General features: G+C 43.7%; 2 protein-coding genes and 1 pseudogene across 3 annotated transcripts in view; 2 read left to right on the forward strand and 1 right to left on the reverse strand.

Moving 5' to 3' along the window:
• nudt7 (nudix (nucleoside diphosphate linked moiety X)-type motif 7) lies at nucleotides 1–8926 on the forward strand. The gene is made up of 4 exons (XM_072435934.1): nucleotides 1–42; nucleotides 3522–3679; nucleotides 3754–3912; nucleotides 6363–8926. Exons 2-4 carry the CDS (start codon nucleotides 3527–3529, stop codon nucleotides 6711–6713), a joined length of 663 nt encoding a protein of 220 aa, XP_072292035.1. The 5' UTR covers nucleotides 1–42; nucleotides 3522–3526; the 3' UTR covers nucleotides 6714–8926.
• On the forward strand, nucleotides 1266–1972 carry LOC140348509 (pre-mRNA-splicing factor SYF1 pseudogene; annotated as a pseudogene).
• The window catches only part of LOC140349553 (nuclear factor of activated T-cells 5-like), a 19575-nt gene continuing 10007 nt past the window's right edge, over nucleotides 8727–18294 (reverse strand). The window contains exons 3-13 of one of the 2 annotated variants that reach the window (XM_072435933.1): nucleotides 16559–17138; nucleotides 16302–16485; nucleotides 16016–16206; nucleotides 15771–15943; nucleotides 15560–15694; nucleotides 15408–15460; nucleotides 15192–15324; nucleotides 14928–15103; nucleotides 13422–14849; nucleotides 12542–13367; nucleotides 8727–12474 (exon numbers count right to left, since the gene is read on the reverse strand). In XM_072435933.1, the coding sequence (XP_072292034.1) occupies nucleotides 12146–12474; nucleotides 12542–13367; nucleotides 13422–14849; nucleotides 14928–15103; nucleotides 15192–15324; nucleotides 15408–15460; nucleotides 15560–15694; nucleotides 15771–15943; nucleotides 16016–16206; nucleotides 16302–16485; nucleotides 16559–17138 (4208 nt within the window). In that variant the 3' untranslated portion in view covers nucleotides 8727–12145. Of the gene's footprint in view, nucleotides 12475–12541; nucleotides 14850–14927; nucleotides 15104–15191; nucleotides 15325–15407; nucleotides 15461–15559; nucleotides 15695–15770; nucleotides 15944–16015; nucleotides 16207–16301; nucleotides 16486–16558; nucleotides 17139–18294 lie in introns of both variants that reach the window. The other variant, XM_072435931.1, reaches the window with a different exon arrangement.

Genomic DNA, 18294 nt, shown 5'->3' on the forward strand with positions numbered 1-18294 from the left:
CTACCTTACGTCAGTGAAGGCGGAAGTTGACATACTCGTAAGGTAAGGGCATGGATCCTGGATTAAATATATGATCTCTATCTCTCCATCTCTGTTACTCTTTCTCGGTTTCTCTTTTTTCAACGTTATAGCATGATACACATACTTTGAAGACTTAAAATTACTGTCCTACTGCACCTTATCATTTGGTTTCCAACCGCCATTTAAAGTAACACAACAACAACAACAACAACATTATTGACATGTGTCAATGAGCAGCTGCCACTGACTTGAATGGACCTCCATGTCTGGAGGATTAATCTAACATTAAAGTGCGTATGACAGGCTTTTAAAATGTTCTAATTTAGATTTATTTGGTGTAGTTATACCTGTTGTATATATACATTATAGTTTTACATCAATCAAGCTGGTATTTCTGGAGAAAATGTTGAAATATCACTAGAAAACAACAGGAAGTGACATCACACTGGGGGCTACTCATTTCAGTCAAGTTTTTGCATCATTTACACAAAGAAACAACTTTTTTACTCTCAACATGAATTCAACAAAATAAAGGTGCGATAATTTATTATTATTTGTCAAATTGAGAACAAATTTGTGACATTAAATGAGTTTTTGCCCAACTTTTGCTGGATCATTTCCTAGTGTGACGTCATTGATTACAAACAGGAAGTGGCGTTATAAACAAAATAGAACAAGCAAGCAGAATCCGAGAAGGAGAAAGAAAAAAAACAATCTGTGAGTAAGAAAAAAGTCTGAATCGTTTGCAACGTGTCAACATGCGTCGTTCAGTGGAAAAGCTGACGTCATATTTGAAGATGACGATCTACCATACGAAGAGAATTTAAGCAAAATGGACCCAAAACAACTCTGAACATGATTTATGAACGTGCTCTGAAAAGATACACGCTGTGGTACAATATCTAAAGGAGAGAACAGGTCAAATGCATAACGAGCCAGGCTATGAAGAAATCAACTGTCATGATAGAGCACGTGTTTTCATGCACAAGATGTCAAGACTTTGGTTTGACTACTGCCAGTTCCTTGTTTCCCAACGTAAAATCACAAGTTTGAGGACATTTGATGGTGCCTTAAGAGCACTGCCGGTTACACAGAACCCACAAATCTCCCAGAAACTGCAATTCATGTTTATTGTAGATACAGAGAATGCAGAGGACAACATAGATCATTGTTGGCTGCTTGGATGAAGCTGCTGTGCGACTTGCTGCCATTGTCAATGATGAAAGCTTTGTATCAACTGTGGCATGAATGAGTGGCACAAACGAGTCGAGATATGTGATGGCGATGATCCTCTGCAGATTATTAACACCTTTTACCGAGGCTGTACAGACGGTTGACCCAATAAAAGCCACTGGAAAGCATCACACACTCTGGGCTTCCTTTGCTCAGTTCTATGAAGAAAATGAGCTACTGGATGATGCTCGAACAATCTTTGAAAAGGCGTTTGACGTAAACCACAAGCGAGTGGATGAGCGGGCAGCAGCGTGGCGTGAACGAGGAGAAATGGAACTGAGTCATGACAATTCCAAACAGGCTCTGCGCTTACCGAGGAAGGCAACTGCAATCCCATCCAAGGAAGCAGAATACTTTCCTCTGAGCCAGTCCAAAACAGTCCAAAAACAGTCCTTAAAAGTCCTTAAAAGTCTTGTCTATGTTGGCTGACCCTGGGAGCGTTTCAGTCCACTAAAGCTGTATATGATCGTGTTATTGACCTCCGTGTGCCATGTTTCCAGACGAGCACAACTACTTTGAAGAAAGCTTTAAAGGATATGAGCATATTATGACATTTGGAAGGACAAACTTACCAAGTTTATTGACCGATTATGGCAGAAAGAAGCTTGAAAGAGCAATAGATTTATTTGAACAAGCCCTTGATGGCTGCACAGCAAAGTTTGCAAAAGCCATTTACCTTCTATGTGCCAAATTAGAGGAGGAATATGGCCGTTTATGAAAGAGATACAGATATGACTTGATTGCTGTTTTGTTTTTTGTGGATGTTTTGGTTGAAGTCTTTTCTCATGTTCTCGTTCTTTGTTCTTTCTAACAATACATCTTATTTTAACAAGACCCAATGTGTTTTGTACCAGGCGTTTAAAAATTCTCATCATAATGTTTAAAAGTCCGGAATGTATGCGCCTTGAGGCAAAATGATACAACACATAACATATTTTCAATGATTAACTGACATCAGATCAAATCACAAGTCTAACAAAAAGGGTAGAAATATGAGTGACTTTGCTTTACTATTGCAAAGGATGGAAAAAGTACTATTTTATTTGCCTCAAAATTAAATGCGAGCTCCACAAAAAGTCATCTGTGGTAAATGATGTAATATATCTATAGATGAAATGAATAACTTGACTTAACTTAAGCATTTGCCCAATAAAATCTAAAACGATATGAGTTTGATTTGAATGCCAAATGTCTCATAATCTCATACTAAAAAAAACTAATTATGTAAATTCTAAATGTCTTTAAAGACTGTTATCATTCACATGTATCTGAGGGTTATCATTTGTCATATTTCAACACATGTTCCACTTCACTTTTGCCTCATTCAGGATTTATAAATATAGAATAATCCCCTTTTGACTTGATGTGTGGCCACTATCCACCATAAAACTACATTTTCTGCTCCTACAAACAGTTTTACGAGCACAATTGATCTGATATAGTCTGTAAATCTCATGGATAATAATAGTATGACATTTACATCTATTGTACAAGAGTGTTTCCCAGAAATGGACAACAATATTGATTTCACCACAGGCTAAATAAAAGAAATGATAAATAAGGAATGAATAAGGAAATCAATAGACCTGTTTGTATTGCCAAGACGTTTTAGATGAATATTGTAACATACAGAAATATTCAAACAGAGGTAGTGTTTGGTCATGTTAGGGTAAAATTACATTATTGCTCCCATTTTGTATTTAAAAATGTGTTCTTTCAGTTTTTTTTTCCAAAGCTAATAATTAAAACCTTTGATCCACTTTCTGTCTTGGTAATGAGCAATTTTAAAAGTATTTCCTTTTTGAGTTCTGTCATTCATTTCACCTCTTGTCTTCTAAATGTCCTGTAGCACTTGAGGATGCTTTTTGAGGAAATGGGTAAATTGGCTTGTGTTGGGGTTCATTTCCCTCCAGATATCAATTAGCCCTATATTTTTAATCGATTTGCAAAGGTTTTATTTATTGTTTTACCTGCGCTTTGTGAGTTTGAGACATCTGATTTAAGCTGAATGTGGAGGTTAAAGATACAGATTTGCAATCAGATCAAGGACATCAGCATCTGTCCTTTTAAAACAATATATATCTTTTAAATTGAAAAAAGTCCTTAAAATATTACATATAACTTGAATCTTAAACCCTTGAATTGAAATAACTACACAATGCTAGGAAACAAGATTACAGCTGGTGTTTTAGTCCACAAAATGTAAGAATTCAAGCCTGTGAAGCATCTTTACTGCACATAACCCGACTAATTAAGCTTTCCTCCAGACACTATGAGCATCAAGGCCCGGGCCATCTCCGCGCTCCGGCACTTCGACACGGGGGACAAGTTTGCACACCTCCCTCTGCCTAAAGCATCTGTGCTCATCCCGCTGTGTGTGAGGGGCGAGGAGCTGCACGCCCTCATGACGCTGCGCTCCATGGAGGTGACGCTTACTTCCTGTCACCTGCATGGAGTTCAAACATCTCTGCAGTCAAGTCCATCCTTTGTGTCACGCAGCTGAGGACCAACGCGGGCGAGGTCTGTTTCCCCGGCGGGAAGAGGGACCCCGGCGACCGGGACGACGTGGAGACGGCCCTGAGGGAGGCGCAGGAGGAGATCGGCCTGCAGCCGGACCAAGTGCAAGTGCTCTGTACACTCACTCCAGTCGTTAATAAGGTGCAGTATTTTGGAGCGGTGGTGGAAAGTAATGAAGAGCAAAAGTAAAAGTACTGTCGGTGTACTTAAATATGTTTTTTTTTATTTTTTATTATGACTTAGTCTCCTGGAGAGGAGAATCCGACCGATAGTCGAACCTCGGATTCAGGAGGAGTAGAGTGGTTTTCGTCCCGGTCGTGGAACACTGGACCAGCTCTATACCCTCCATCGGGTGCTCGAGGGTTCATGGGAGTTTGCCCAACCAGTCCACATGTGCTTTGTGGATCTGGAGAAGGCTTTCGACCGTGTCCCTCGGGGTGTCCTTTGGGGGGTGCTCCGGGAGTACGGGGTCCGGGGCCCTTTGCTCAGGGCTGTCCGGTCCCTGTATGACCGGAGCAGGAGCTGTGTTCGCATTGCCGGCAGTAAGTCAGACCTGTTCCCAGTGCATGTTGGACTCCGCCAGGGCTGCCCTTTGTCACCGGTTCTGTTCATAATTTTTATGGACAGAATTTCTAGGCGCAGTCAGGGGTCGGAGGGGGTCCGGTTTGGGGACCACAGGATCTCATCTCTGCTGTTTGCAGACGATGTTGTCCTGATGGCTCCATCAAACCCGGACCTGCAACATGCACTGGGACGGTTTGCAGCCGAGTGTGAAGCGGCTGGGATGAGAATCAGCACCTCCAAATCCGAGGCCATGGTTCTTGACCGGAAAAAGGTGGCTTGCCCTCTTCAGGTGGGTGGGGTGTCCTTGCCCCAAGTGGAGGAGTTCAAGTATCTCGGGGTCTTGTTCACGAGTGAGGGAAGGATGGAGCGTGAGATCGACAGGCGGATCGGTGCAGCGGTTGCAGTGATGCAGTCGCTGCATCGGACCGTTGTGGTAAAGAGGGAGCTGAGCCGAAAGGCAAAGCTCTCTATTTACCGGTCGGTCTACGTTCCTACCCTCACCTATGGTCATGAGCTTTGGGTAGTGACCGAAAGAACGAGATCGCGGATACAAGCGGTCGAAATGAGTTTCCTCCGCCGTGTGGCTGGGCGCTCCCTTAGAGATAGGGTGAGGAGCTCGGCCACACGGGGGGAGCTCGGAGTAGAGCCGCTGCTCCTCCACGTCGAGAGGAGCCAGCTGAGGTGGCTCGGGCATCTGTTCCGGATGCCTCCTGGGCGCCTCCCTCGGGAGGTGTTTCAGGCATGTCCCACCGGGAAGAGGCCCCGGGGAAGACCCAGGACACGCTGGAGAGACTATGTCTCTCGGCTGGCCTGGGAACGCCTCGGGATCCCCCCGGAGGAGTTAGAGGAAGTGTCTGGGGAGAAGGAAGTCTGGGAGTCCCTGCTCAGACTGCTGCCCCCGCGACCCGGCCCCGGATAAAGCGGCAGAAGATGGATGGATGGATGGACTTAGTTTGGTGGGATAGTCCTTGTGGTATTCATCGTTTGTGCAGAAAATATGTGAAAATTAAAGTCCCTCTGTAATATTCCATCCAAAATGCGGGACAATCATTTAAAATTCAAATAAAGATGATCTCAGTTGCTATTTTTTTTGTCAAATCATAGCTATAGTGTCATTTATAAAGATTTTGGTCCTTGTTTACAGTATGGTTGCTAGGTAACAGATGAAATTACCTCACATCTGCAGCAGTATAAACCATACAGTATAAACCATACTGGTCAAACTAGGTAAAAGTCGGCATATTTAGTCTGACCTGTCATATGCACTTTAAGCTGTTTTTTTATGCCCTACTTACACTTTTACTTGAGTATTTTTGCACCAGTTCATAACATTTAGGCCCAAAATAGACTTAAATAAAAGCGTGTTTTTTAAATTTTTGATGTTTTTATTGCACTGAAAAAGATACTGCATCTCCACAGAAATGTTGGTATAAAACATCTATCTCTAGCTCCAAGAAGATGGTTCTGAAGTATATTTATCTTTTTCAATGGAATCAGGTGACGTGGCACAATGGCACAGACTGTCGTGTACTTCTTCCACCACGGATTTCGCTGTCTTCGTTTCAGTGTCACAAAGTGTTCTGCAGTTGGGTTTCCTCCTCCTAAACGTCCTGATCCTTCCTTTTACTCGTCTGTTCTCCAGTCCTGAGCAGGATCCTGGGTCAGAGCTGGACATTTAGGAGATTTCAAATAAAGAAAACTATTTAAATGGAGTCTAACTAAAATCTAATTGCGTTAACATTAATATAGACTTATGCTTATTAATGAGACAAGCAGGTTTCTCCACCTAATCAAGTCAAAAACCCACCTATAACTGAATAAATGAACAACAGACCAGTTATGACCTTACTGTGGAACATTCTAGGCAAAGGAATAATGTAGTTTTTTTATGGGACCAGAAAAGTGACATTGTTTTTATTTCAAAGATGTATTCACACTCAATGACCTCATTATATAGTTATTTGTCCATGTCGTCTTTGTTCCGGCTGAATAAAGGTGACATTGTTGCGTGTCTGAATTCTTTGCAGAGTGGGCTGTTGGTGACCCCGGTGGTGGGCTTCATAGACGAGGACTTCAGGCCCAGTCCAAACCCGGCTGAAGTCAGTGCCGTGTTCACAGTTCCCCTGGAGCTGTTCACGCAGGAGGAGAACCACGCCCTGGTTCCAGTAAATGGACTGGAGGGGCCATTGCACTGCTTTCATTACCAGGACGTGGTCTCCAACAGCCACTATCACATCTGGGGTCTCACGGCTGTGTTGGCCGTTCTAGTGGCCGTCTGTGTGCTGCAGAAGAAAACTGAGTTTGAAGTTGGATTTGAATTTGAGAATCCGCTGCACTTTTTTGAGCAAAACTTACTGAAGCGAATCAGTAAACTGTAACACGGTAACGCGGTAACAGGGTAACACCCTGTATCACGGTAACACTCTGTAACATGGTAAAACTAACACTGTAACACTGTAACAGGGTAACACCCTGTATCACGGTAACACTCTGTAACACGGTAAAACTAACACTGTAACACTGTAACAGGGTAACACCCTGTATCACGGTAACACTCTGTAACACGGTAAAACTAACACTGTAACACTGTAACAGGGTAACACCCTGTAACACGGTAAAACTAACACTGTAACACGGTAACAGGGTAACACCCTGTATCACGGTAACACTCTGTAACATGGTAAAACTAACACTGTAACACTGTAACAGGGTAACACCCTGTATCACGGTAACACTCTGTAACACGGTAAAACTAACACTGTAACACTGTAACAGGGTAACACCCTGTAACACGGTAAAACTAACACTGTAACACGGTAACAGGGTAACACCCTGTATCACGGTAACACTCTGTAACACGGTAAAACTAACACTGTAACACTGTAACAGGGTAACACCCTGTAACACGGTAAAACTAACACTGTAACACTGTAACAGGGTAACACCCTGTAACACGGTAAAACTAACACTGTAACACTGTAACAGGGTAACACCCTGTAACACGGTAAAACTAACACTGTAACACTGTAACAGGGTAACACCCTGTAACACGGTAAAACTAACACTGTAACACGGTAACAGGGTAACACCCTGTATCACGGTAACACTCTGTAACACGGTAAAACTAACACTGTAACACTAACAGGGTAACACTAACACTGGAACAGGGTAACACTGTAACACGGTAACACTCTGTAACACGTAACACGGTAAAACTAACACTGTAACAGGGTAACACTCTGTAACACGTAACACTGTAATACTGTAACACTGTAACAGGGTAACACTCTGTAACACGTAACACTGTAATACTGTAACACTGTAACAGGGTAACAGGGTAACGCTGTACATTTGTTTTACCTCTGGATGCAGTAATGATGTAGTGAACTGCTGTAGCTGGGCTTTTTCACATTGAAAAGTATTTGGGGATCGATTTGCTTGTGTCAAGTTCAAAATAGGAACAGCTTTAACTTCTATCTAGAAATCATTACAATGAAAATCGGGATCAAATGTATTTTTTTTTTGATAAAAATAAATAAATAAGTATTGTTAAAATGTATTTGGGGAAACTACTACTCAAGTAAGAGTAACTGACTGGAACATCCCATTTATAATTTGAAGTTAATATAATTTAGAAGTTTAAAACTGTACAAATTATTTAAAGGATTTACACAAAAAAGAAATACAAATGCCACATTGTCAACATAAGCTTTACTTTTGCTCCAGAGTACTGTTACACTGTACTATATATTACTCAAGTACAGGTAAATGTATCCATGGTTACACGTTGTGGTACAAAGGCAAAGGTTTTTAGTCGTTTTCCCCTTGGTTTGCAGAGAATGAGGCTAAATCATTAACACACGTTTAATAATAAGTTACTGGGGTTAAGTCAATGTTCAATTGTTTTGGCAATGATTATGAAACATGTATAAATGCTTTGTAGATTGATTCAAGTTCAAAATGTGTTGGACTGCAACTAACGATTATTTTGGTAATTGATTAGTCAGTTTAGCAATTATACTCAATAAATCGATCGTTAAGAATGCAACAGTTTTACCCAGATAAACCTGAACTGAACTCATCCTGTGGAGAATATTTTCAGACAATTAAAAACATTATTGGGTTGATTACTGTTAAACCCTCTACAGCTCATGGCACGTTTTGTCGTCCGTTTACACCAGTTAACGATTAGCCATTTATAATCGATCAGTTGCAATTGGATGAACTTGTTGCAGCCCTAAAAACATGTTTATTTTGATGTTCTTTATAGTAAATCATTATCGAGAATTTGTGGTTGATTATTTGTTTTGTCAATGATACGAAAAAACGCTGTGTTATTGTAAAAACCACAGTTAAACGTTAGCGTGTGAATAAAGGACGCGTGTCACACATTTGTATTAAGTCATTTATTGTAGCAGCAGGATTACAGATATAAACAGAAGAGTATACAAATGTCCAGACCAAGGCAAAGTACATGTTTATTACCGTAATAGTCGAGTTTGTGACAACACACTGGGTTAACCTCTCCCCGTTACTGTGGGGTCTTAAGGCTAAGATACTAAAGCTCAAGCTACACAGAACAGAAAGAACAGAACTATTGTAGGATGTGAAATCGTAAGCAAAACTAGGAAATGTGAGCCGATGGTTGATGCACAAAAATACAGCTCACGCTATTGGCAAACAGTAACTTCTTTTTTTTCTTCTTTTTTTAATCACGGTTTCCCCTTTTTGATCAAGCAATTCACAGCAACAATAGTAATGTTGACAAGCACATCAACACAAAAGAAAGCTCTGTAATTCAGAAAACAGTCTGTTCCATCTTTGTCCCTTTTACCTCACGCGTACAAATCTCATGAGGCTTTAGAAAATCTTTTAACAAACCAGACTTTTCACCGTCGCAGCTGCACGTTTTTATCAGTCAAATTATTGAAAAGAAATAAAAAATATATCCGACAATATACTGATGTGGTTATGTGTCGTTTTTAGGAAACGGTCTCGATTTTGAGGGAGAAAAAAAAACAAAAAACGTCAAGTACCGTATTTTCTGCACTATAAGGCGCACTTAAAAGCCTTTAATTTTCTCAAACGACAGTGCACCTTATATATGGATTCATTCTGGTTGTGCTTACTGAGCTCGAAGCGATTTTGTCTGGCAAACGTTTTGTTTCGCTTAATGCGTCTTATAATCCGGTGCTCCCTATAGTGCGGGAAATACGGTAGCCATGACACGAGAAAAGGACGGTCAAACACGACGCTCCGGTTATCAAGGCACACAAAGTTCTGTTGAAAGCATCACAAGTGAAGTTCAAGGTACCCCTGCAGTGCAATTCACATTTATATATATACACACATACACACACACGCACGCGCACGCACGCACGCACGCACACGCACACACACACACACAGGAGGATATTCATGTACAAGAGACCAGGTTGTTCAAAGACTTGTGTGCCATATTTACCGCCACAATGAGCAAATAATAAGTGGCAATTCGAAGAGTCAGACCGAGCTCCAAAAACGACACGAATGAGCGGGAAAAATGTACAATAATGACAACGTTGGTGCCGCCTCCAACATCCTCCTCCTCCTCCTGCCTCAAAATATACTTTCTCCAAAACTGCAATTGGTCCGATGTTAAGATGCAGAACAAGCGCCGATTCCACGCCGTGAGGTAAGATCTACATTCATTGAAAAGTCACAGGTCGTTGGCTTTCTGTGTTTGTATGGCTTTAAGAGGCATTTCTGAGGATGTGCTCTTAAACTCCCCTGACCCAGAGGAATGGAATGCTTGGAAACATCAGTACTGCGCTCGAACTTGATCTACAGTTTGTGGACGGGTCAAAGTGCTATTTGAGATGCAAAAAAAAAAAAAAAAAAAACGAAGTAAAAGATAAAGCAGTCACACAATCCAAACGTCACATATTTTGCAGGATGAATCGACTTCACACTAAAAACGGATCGACTTCGGTAAAAACTTGAATTCACACAAACTACGACAGCAATGATATTCTGTGCTATGAGCAAAACCATTTTCTTTTACAAAAATAGTCTACATTTTGATACATGGATACAAAATTCTACAAAAGATAAGTTACTTTAAAATGGATAACTATCGTTGCAAGATAAAATAGCATGATTATGAAAATGTAAACACGTGTTTATCACATGAGAGCTAGTCCGACATTTATCAAAAACTGGCTTTTGATATTGCCAGGTTGGCTACTAATGTAGATATGCAAAATACAGCAGTCTCAATCTTGCTTAACGTATATTTAAACGTAACAGAAATAAATGTCAAAAAATTGGAAATGTGAATGAGGAGATTTTGACCCATAAAACAAAGTACCTTATAATATTTGATGTCCAATGCAAAGACGCTGTATGTGTAAGCTGCATCGTTTCATTTGAAAAAGTACAAACGAGTAAACAAGATGAGGGCCTTTCCCATGACAACAGGAGCTTTGGTATGCCTGGGTGCGTGCCAGTCTGACCCCGCCACAACAGCCCACTCTGCACTCAAACCTCCACCGCGTCAGTGCTATTCATTTACCAGAAGTGCCGGCTCCTCCTGCTTCAGAGCGGTCACCTCCACAGAACACCAGACGGTACTGGACGCCCAACACCGAGACGGACACACGTCTAACACAAGAGTCAACAGACTAATCGACACATGAGACAGAGTCAAAGACGCCTTCATTTGAATACACGAGCTGAAGATGATCAGCGGTGTTCCTGATCGCGAGGAAAACAAAGCTACTGTGGAAATGGCTGGTCTTAAGAGGAACACACTGATGATGTAAAAAGGTATCAGTAAGCAGACATTTTATACAAAGTTGAAACTTATCTAGAAATACCAGGTAAGAATGTGTTTTCCGTGTACAAAGACAACGGCGTGTCTCTTTTGTCAGATTAAATGCACATTACTGGGTACAAATTCAATGGAAATCGGTGGACAGGTATAAGGATTAGCTGGTTCCAGAGTTATAAAGTGCTAGAGATAAACTGTTTATAAAACCACACAAAACAAGAAAAAAAGTTTATCTTCACCACAACTGAAAATAAGCAAATAAAAAAGTTGTCAATAACTCCTGAAGCGGATGGTAAAGCCTTTCACACCAGGCCTAGTCACATTATTCACAAGGCTCAATCTCACCTCAATTAAACACTTCATCATTTTGAGTGGACTGGTTTACTTTGAACATGTTAAAAACATTACTTTGCTTTATCTTTAACTTTGCTGTAAGTGCTAGGAAATGTATGGAATTAAACAGGTTTTACTCTCAGAGTACACTTAAATCCAATTGCTGAATTCCATGTGATAACGCTATGTTTGTATAGATCAAATCAGTCCTTCGTTTGCATAAGTTAAACCCACTTGCCAGGCATAGTGAGAACCTCATATAATGAGATCTAGACTACACATGTCAATTTCGATTCAGCCTAAAGCCTGAGGCCTTGATTAGCTTCATGTGCTCCCTCTGCACCTCACCACGCCTTGTATGCCTCCACACAACTAAACATAACTAAACACTGCATTTTATATTAAATGGTTAAAAGCCATTATTACAGGCCTCTCTCATCCTGCAAGAGGGTCATAATGAAGGCAAAGTCACCAACTCATAAATATTTCATTCCACCTAACAGTTTTAAAAGTTTTGACTCTGGGCAAGGGGTCTATTTTATCTTAAATATATAAAATCTTTGAAGCGTTGGCACAAACACCACATGTATTGGTTGGTGTTCTAATGTATAACTCTTACTACCTCTCGCTCTCACTCCTCTCTGTGCACATGTGATACAATATGCATCACTGTTTCTGTAGGCTTTCTAACAGGTCTTCGATCTTCTCCATGCTGGATGTTGCAGATATGGAGGCCTGCAGTGTGTTCTGCATGTTGGCCTGCATTGGTAAGTTGGTCTGCATGAGAGTGGTCATACTAGAGTCTATGGGTGCGTTCTGCATGGCTGTCTGCAGCTGTGCCTGGAGGGAGTTCTGCAGACTGCTGTGAAGGGTGGGGGGGTTGGAGGGCGGAGCCTGAGCCATTGGCTGGTCCAGCAGGGTCTGCATGTGTGCGGCAGTCTGGGCCTGGTTCTGAGCTGGCAATGTGCTTCCAGAGGGACTGAGCAGCTGCGACTCTGGAGGAACAACAAAAGGGTCAATACAAACAAAAAGTCCAACAAAGGTCTAGTGCCTGTTTCTTACCGTTCTGAATGCCAAACATGAAGACGTTTGCCTGGCCCTGTGGAGCCACAGTCCCTGTGACGGTTGTCTGGAACAGCTGCTCTGGGGGCTGTTGGCCAGGGTTGCCCACTACACTGACACCACTCTGAACCACAAAGATGGTTGGGCCACCGTTTGTGGCCTGATTAGTTAACTCCTGTGACCCAAGGGTGCTCTGCAGGTCAGAGAGTGAAGCAGAGGGCAGAAACAGCTCGACTGGCTGACTGTTCTGGACACCGCTGGAGCCTGAGACCACCTGCATTGGCTGTTGTTCTTGGAAAATACTTGTTTGTTGGTTGCCGGTGGATACAGTGTTGCTGCCTGAGCTCCCATCTTGAAAAGACATAGGTTCTGTGGTATCTGACTGGGAGAGTCCTACACCAATGACACCTATCGGTGTAGGGCCCTGGGCTTGGGTGCTGAACATAATTGTTGGGGCAATATCTTGTGAATTCATATCGGTGGTGCAGAGGAGTAGGCCGCTCGGCTGAGTTTGGGCTAGATGACTTTGGGGGACGGTGTTCTGCTGGGAGTGGTTTGCAAGAGTTTGGAACAAAGAACTTTGCTGGCCAATTGTAAGCTGTGAGGGCTGCTGTGTTGCCTGCTGAGAAGACTGCTGTTGCTCCATCGGGGTGGACTGCTGCTGCATTTGTGACATCACAGTTTGGGGCGGTGACTGAAACATTGAAACAGATGCAGACTGGTTGGAAGAGGTCTCCATGGAGGACATGAATGCAAGCTGCTGTGGCTGCTGTTGTTGTTGAGGGGCATTGGGAGAAAGGAATAAGGAAGAGCCAGTAGAAGGCTGCTCAGAGCCGAGTGTGCCCCCCGTCAGAGCGTTGATGGTATTCTGCAGCAGCACCTGCTGCTGGGGGCCCTGCGTTTCAGCCAGTGCTCGGGGAGACTGGAAAAGCTGCTGTGGGGGAGAGCTGTGTGAGGGCGGCTGAGAGGGGAAGCTGGTCTGGATGGTGAGCAGCTCTCCGGCCTGCCGCACCTGAGGCTGCAGAAGCTCAGCCTGGAGCTGCTGCTGAAGGTTCTCCAGCACCTGCTGCTGCTGCTGTTGCTGCTGCATCTGCTGCTGCTGCTGCTGCTGCTGCTGCTGTTGCTGCTGCATCTGCTGCTGCTGTTGTTGCTGCTGCTGCTGTTGCTGCTGCATCTGCTGCTGCTGCTGTTGCTGCTGCTGCATCTGCTGCTGCTGTTGCTGCTGCATCTGCTGCTGCTGTTGCTGCTGCTGCATCTGCTGCTGTTGCTGCTGCATCTGCAGATTGCTCAGCATCTGGGTTTGCTGCTGCTGTTCTTGAATCTGCATGCTCCCCAGGACTGTAGACTGGTTCTGCTGCTGAATGTTGTCCATAATCTGCTGCTGCTGCTGCAGCTGTAGACTGTTGAGTAGCTGGTTCTGTTGTTGGTTTTGGACCTGCATGTTCCCCAGCACTTGAGTTGAATTTTGGGTTTGAATATTGTCCATCATTTGCTGCTGCTGCTGCTGCTGCATCTGCAGATTGTTGAGCATGTGGGTTTGTTGTTGCTGATGCTGATCCTGGAGTTGCATGTTATTCAGAACTTGGCTCTGGTTCTGTTGAATGTTGAGCTGCTGCTCTTGTGGCTGCAGGAGCAGTTGTTGTTGCATCTGCATGTTTCCCAGCACCTGCTGCTGTTGGAAGTGTTGCTGCTGTAAGTGCAGATGTTGCTGCGTGCTCAAGGGGCTGTCGTTGGTTCCCAGACGGAGGCTGTTCATGTTCTCCTGGACGTGCTGCTGCAGGGATTCTGCTGAGGGCGTGGGGCTGTACAGCACGGAGTTGAGCTGATGCTGCTGAGCCACAGCCGCTTCTAGCACCTGCTGCAATGTGCTGCTGTTCCCAGCCTGGAGCTCTCGCACAGCCTGCTCCAGCTGGGCCACACCGTCCTGAACAAACATGGACACTTGTGACTGAGGCTGAGGGGGAGCAGACATTTGGGGCAAAGCCATCACCACCACCCCCCCACTGCTGTCGGACGTCTCTGGGGCAGAGCTCTCCTGAGGGTCACGGAGGAACTGTTGAGGCACCTCTGGAGTCACTGGGGGGATGGATGTGTCTCCAGACACTGGGAAAGGTGCAGTGGAGGAGGCAATGTCCTGTTTTTGTATAGTGCTCAAGGAGTCAAGGCTTTGAAAGACTGCTGGGGCCGGGGGCAGCTCTACATCCTCAGGCTGAAGAGGCATTGGACTTTGGAAGGACTCCGACACAGGAAGAGCGCTGGAGGGGAGCTCAAGACTCTGTTGTACAGAGCTCAGTGTGTCAGAAGACGGCTAGAGGAAGCACACAGGGAAAGGGGTGAGTACCCAGCAGTAAAGAATAAGAGTCCTGCAGCGCGGTGCTACTCTTACCTTAAACACATCTGTTGGTTGGTGGCTGGACACTTCCATGGGAATCACCTCCTGTTTGTACATGGGACTAAAGCCATCTGTCTGCTCAGAGGACATGGTTTTGATCTGCTCATCAAATATGCAAGATTTCACCAATGAGGCACCTTCTGTTTTTACTATTTGGATTGAGTTATCAACTGAAAGTTAAAAGGAATCAATCATTGCACAATCAAACAAACACCACCATCAGATCAAAATAGTTAATTCAATCACTGTAGGTAGTACCTGAATCTGGAGTGTAGGTAAAGGGCTGGGCCTCATGTGATCTACCAGCATTTGTCATCACAAATATTACCACTGAAACTGCTGAAGTAATTGACTGATTGTGAAATGGAGGAACTGAGACTATCAGATGATTCTATAAGAAAAGAAAAACATTATACAACCATAAAACCGACACATCATGTTCACAGATTAAGCATTTGTTTCTTCAGCATGTACCTGATGGAAAAAGTCCATGTCAATTTTTCCCTCAGCTTGCCACGAACTCTCCTCTGCAATTAAACATAATAATAAAACAATAATTTAATGTTTTTGTCTCCAAGTACAATCATTTCTGAATGATATTTATTGTACAGCCTCACCAACAGTACCTGCAACATTTTCTTGGAAAATAACTTTTGTTCCTTTGAGGAAATTCTTTCCAATGATAAAAACCTCCTCTCCACCTTTAACTGAGCAGCTGTGAAGGCTCTTCTTCAGAATCTCAGGCACACCTACAGGCTGGGCTGCAGAAGAAGTAGGACATTTCAAGTATGTCAAATGTTTGCAGACATTAGCACAAATCCAGCTGAAGCGGCTTACTGCAGAGGATGGGTGATGACGGGACCTGTAGAGTGAGCATGGATCCATCAGCCTGGGGGATGTGGACTCTGAAGGCCAGTCTGGCTCGAGTGCTCTTTTTCTTGGATCCTGCCACACCAATACGAGCTTCCACATCTGCATTACGCAGCTTTAAGATTCCAACACAATCCACCCTGAAGAAAAGCAACTGTCAAGTGAACCATTTGAAACAACAAAAATACATATGACCAATGTGGACGACTTACGCCAGAGTCATATCATCACTGGGTTCAAGAGGAATCTCAATAACTGTGGTGCCATCGATGTCGACCTCTGTGCAGGCGGTGGTGTTTCGCCCGGTGACTTTACAGGCCTGATAGAAACCATGAGGCTTCACACGACCGGTGTCATTGGCCACAAAAACCTGCAGCGTGATGGGCTCATTCACACCTTCCAGCTGAATTTAATAAAACAAAAAATGAACAAAGAATACAGTATATGTATTTTGGGAAATGATCAATGATTTTGATAAAACTGCAGGCGTGTTCAGACCTTGACTTTGGGGAAGCCCTGCTGTGTGCGGTCTTTGACAGAGCCCCGGCTGCCCTCGGTCAGGTAGCGAGCTCTGTGCTGAGTTTCAGGCTGCACCAGGATCTTAAGCTCTTTACCGTCACTTCTCGGAGGAAACTGACCACACAGCAGCCCACTCTTCACTGCACTACCCGGCTCCAGACCACTGCATCACAAAAAGGGGTTAGTCGTCTAAACTTAAAGACAAACTTTTATGAAAGGAGCCAATGAGAAAGCACCTGGTCTTGTCTGAACCGAACTGAGAGAGGACAAAATGAGGAGCTTTTGCACTGTCTGCATCAAACACATCCATGCTGTCCTCTGGAGGAGTGGATTTGGGGCCGGGCCGCTGGCGAGGAGTCCTCTTTCTGGACTTTCGTGGAACCTCATTGTTGTCATTATAGGACACAGTGCTGAGCAAACTGAAGTTGGAAAGGGAATCGTCAGCCCACATGCTGCTACTGTGCTCCGACTCTGGAGGTAGAGGCCCAGAGATGGTGGGTTCTTCTTGGCAGGACATCTGGCTATCATCAAACAGGTCCTCAGGAGGCGGGGAGATGTTGAGTGCAGGTCTTCGTTTGGAGGGAGTGTTCTGAGTCTGCTGGACTCCCAGGCCTGATGTACATGAACCCATGTCTCCACCAGTAGTGGAGCCAGTGCTGTTGGACCGACTGGAGGCAGACACAGCGTCCTCCATCACCCCCTCTCCTGAGCGCATGTGCTGGGGGACAGTGAGGAGCTCGGAGGACGGGCCGGAGCATGGTGCTCCAACAGCCAGGGAGGAGGAAGATGAGGGGCTGCAGGTGGAAGAGGTGGCATCTGTAGTAGTATACACAAACAAACAGGTGAGTCCAACTGATAACTCAAAGCAGGCTAGCAGTCCCATTCAAGCAGCTCAATTCAATTTGTGCATGATTTGTGTTCATTTCCCCGCTTCCCAACTCTAATTTCAACGGATGTGTTGTACATTAGACCCTCACTGTGCATGCAAGGGCAGTCAAGCATTGATTTAGTATGGTGAAGTTAAAGTTGAGAAGGGTACTTTTGGTCCCACAAAAGGTTTTGATTTTGACAAAATCATTTATAAAAATCAATGTGACATGCTTTGTTTACAAAAACAAAAGCAAGCTACAAATTGTTACATACACATTGCCAGAAAGAAACATGACAAAATCTCGTCAAACTTTCTTGTACAGCCAATTTGCAAGCCGATATGTGGTACCAAATTAATTTTGCCAGAGCTGCCAAGGTTACAGTAGTTTGTGCAATGTGCATTCAGTAGTTAAGTAGTTAACGCATGCCAATTGGAGGATTTGGTTGGGACTGAGCGTAGCCATGGAGACAGAATAAACAAGCCTCTGACCTATGGAGCAGTGAACTGCAGACCATTTTATATGCAGACACTCCCTGCCTCAGAGGGAACTTCCTGCAATAAAAACGAGACAGCCAATGAGCAACAAGAGAGCTGATCATTCAAGACTCTATTGTCAGTATCTGAGAGTAAAGCTTTTGAAGTAGGTCATTATGTAGAGTCTGAAGCATGTGGACCTGGTTAATAAGGATTTAAAGGTCATTTTGTTGTCATGCTTTTGATCAGCAGTGCTTAGGGTCAGCTGGGTCAGACAGTAGTAAAAAAGCATTAACACAAGCATCTCTTCGACACTGTGGACCTCTTTTTCAAAAATATATACTGTATTATTAGATCAGAACGCCCAAACCATGATCCAAGGTCAAGCTACTTAAATGAGAAACGCTGCAGCAAGGTGAGGTCTTTAAGGGCTCGTTACATTATTATAAAAGCACCACAACGTGTAATCTAGCATACGAGTCTGTCTCATCATTTTATAAACCATTTTGTAGCTCTACTTTCGGGATATTAGTATTTCTAATTCCAATAGTCGCTGATAAAAATAAACATTAACATAATGAAATGGCTTCATGCCATTTGTTTGGCGGGGACTGGACAAATAAGGAC

This window comes from Eucyclogobius newberryi, unplaced genomic scaffold (assembly GCF_026437365.1).
Source record: "Eucyclogobius newberryi isolate DKJ021-1_F unplaced genomic scaffold, fEucNew1.0.hap1 SCAF_7, whole genome shotgun sequence".
Classification (NCBI taxonomy): Eukaryota; Metazoa; Chordata; class Actinopteri; order Gobiiformes; family Gobiidae; genus Eucyclogobius; species Eucyclogobius newberryi.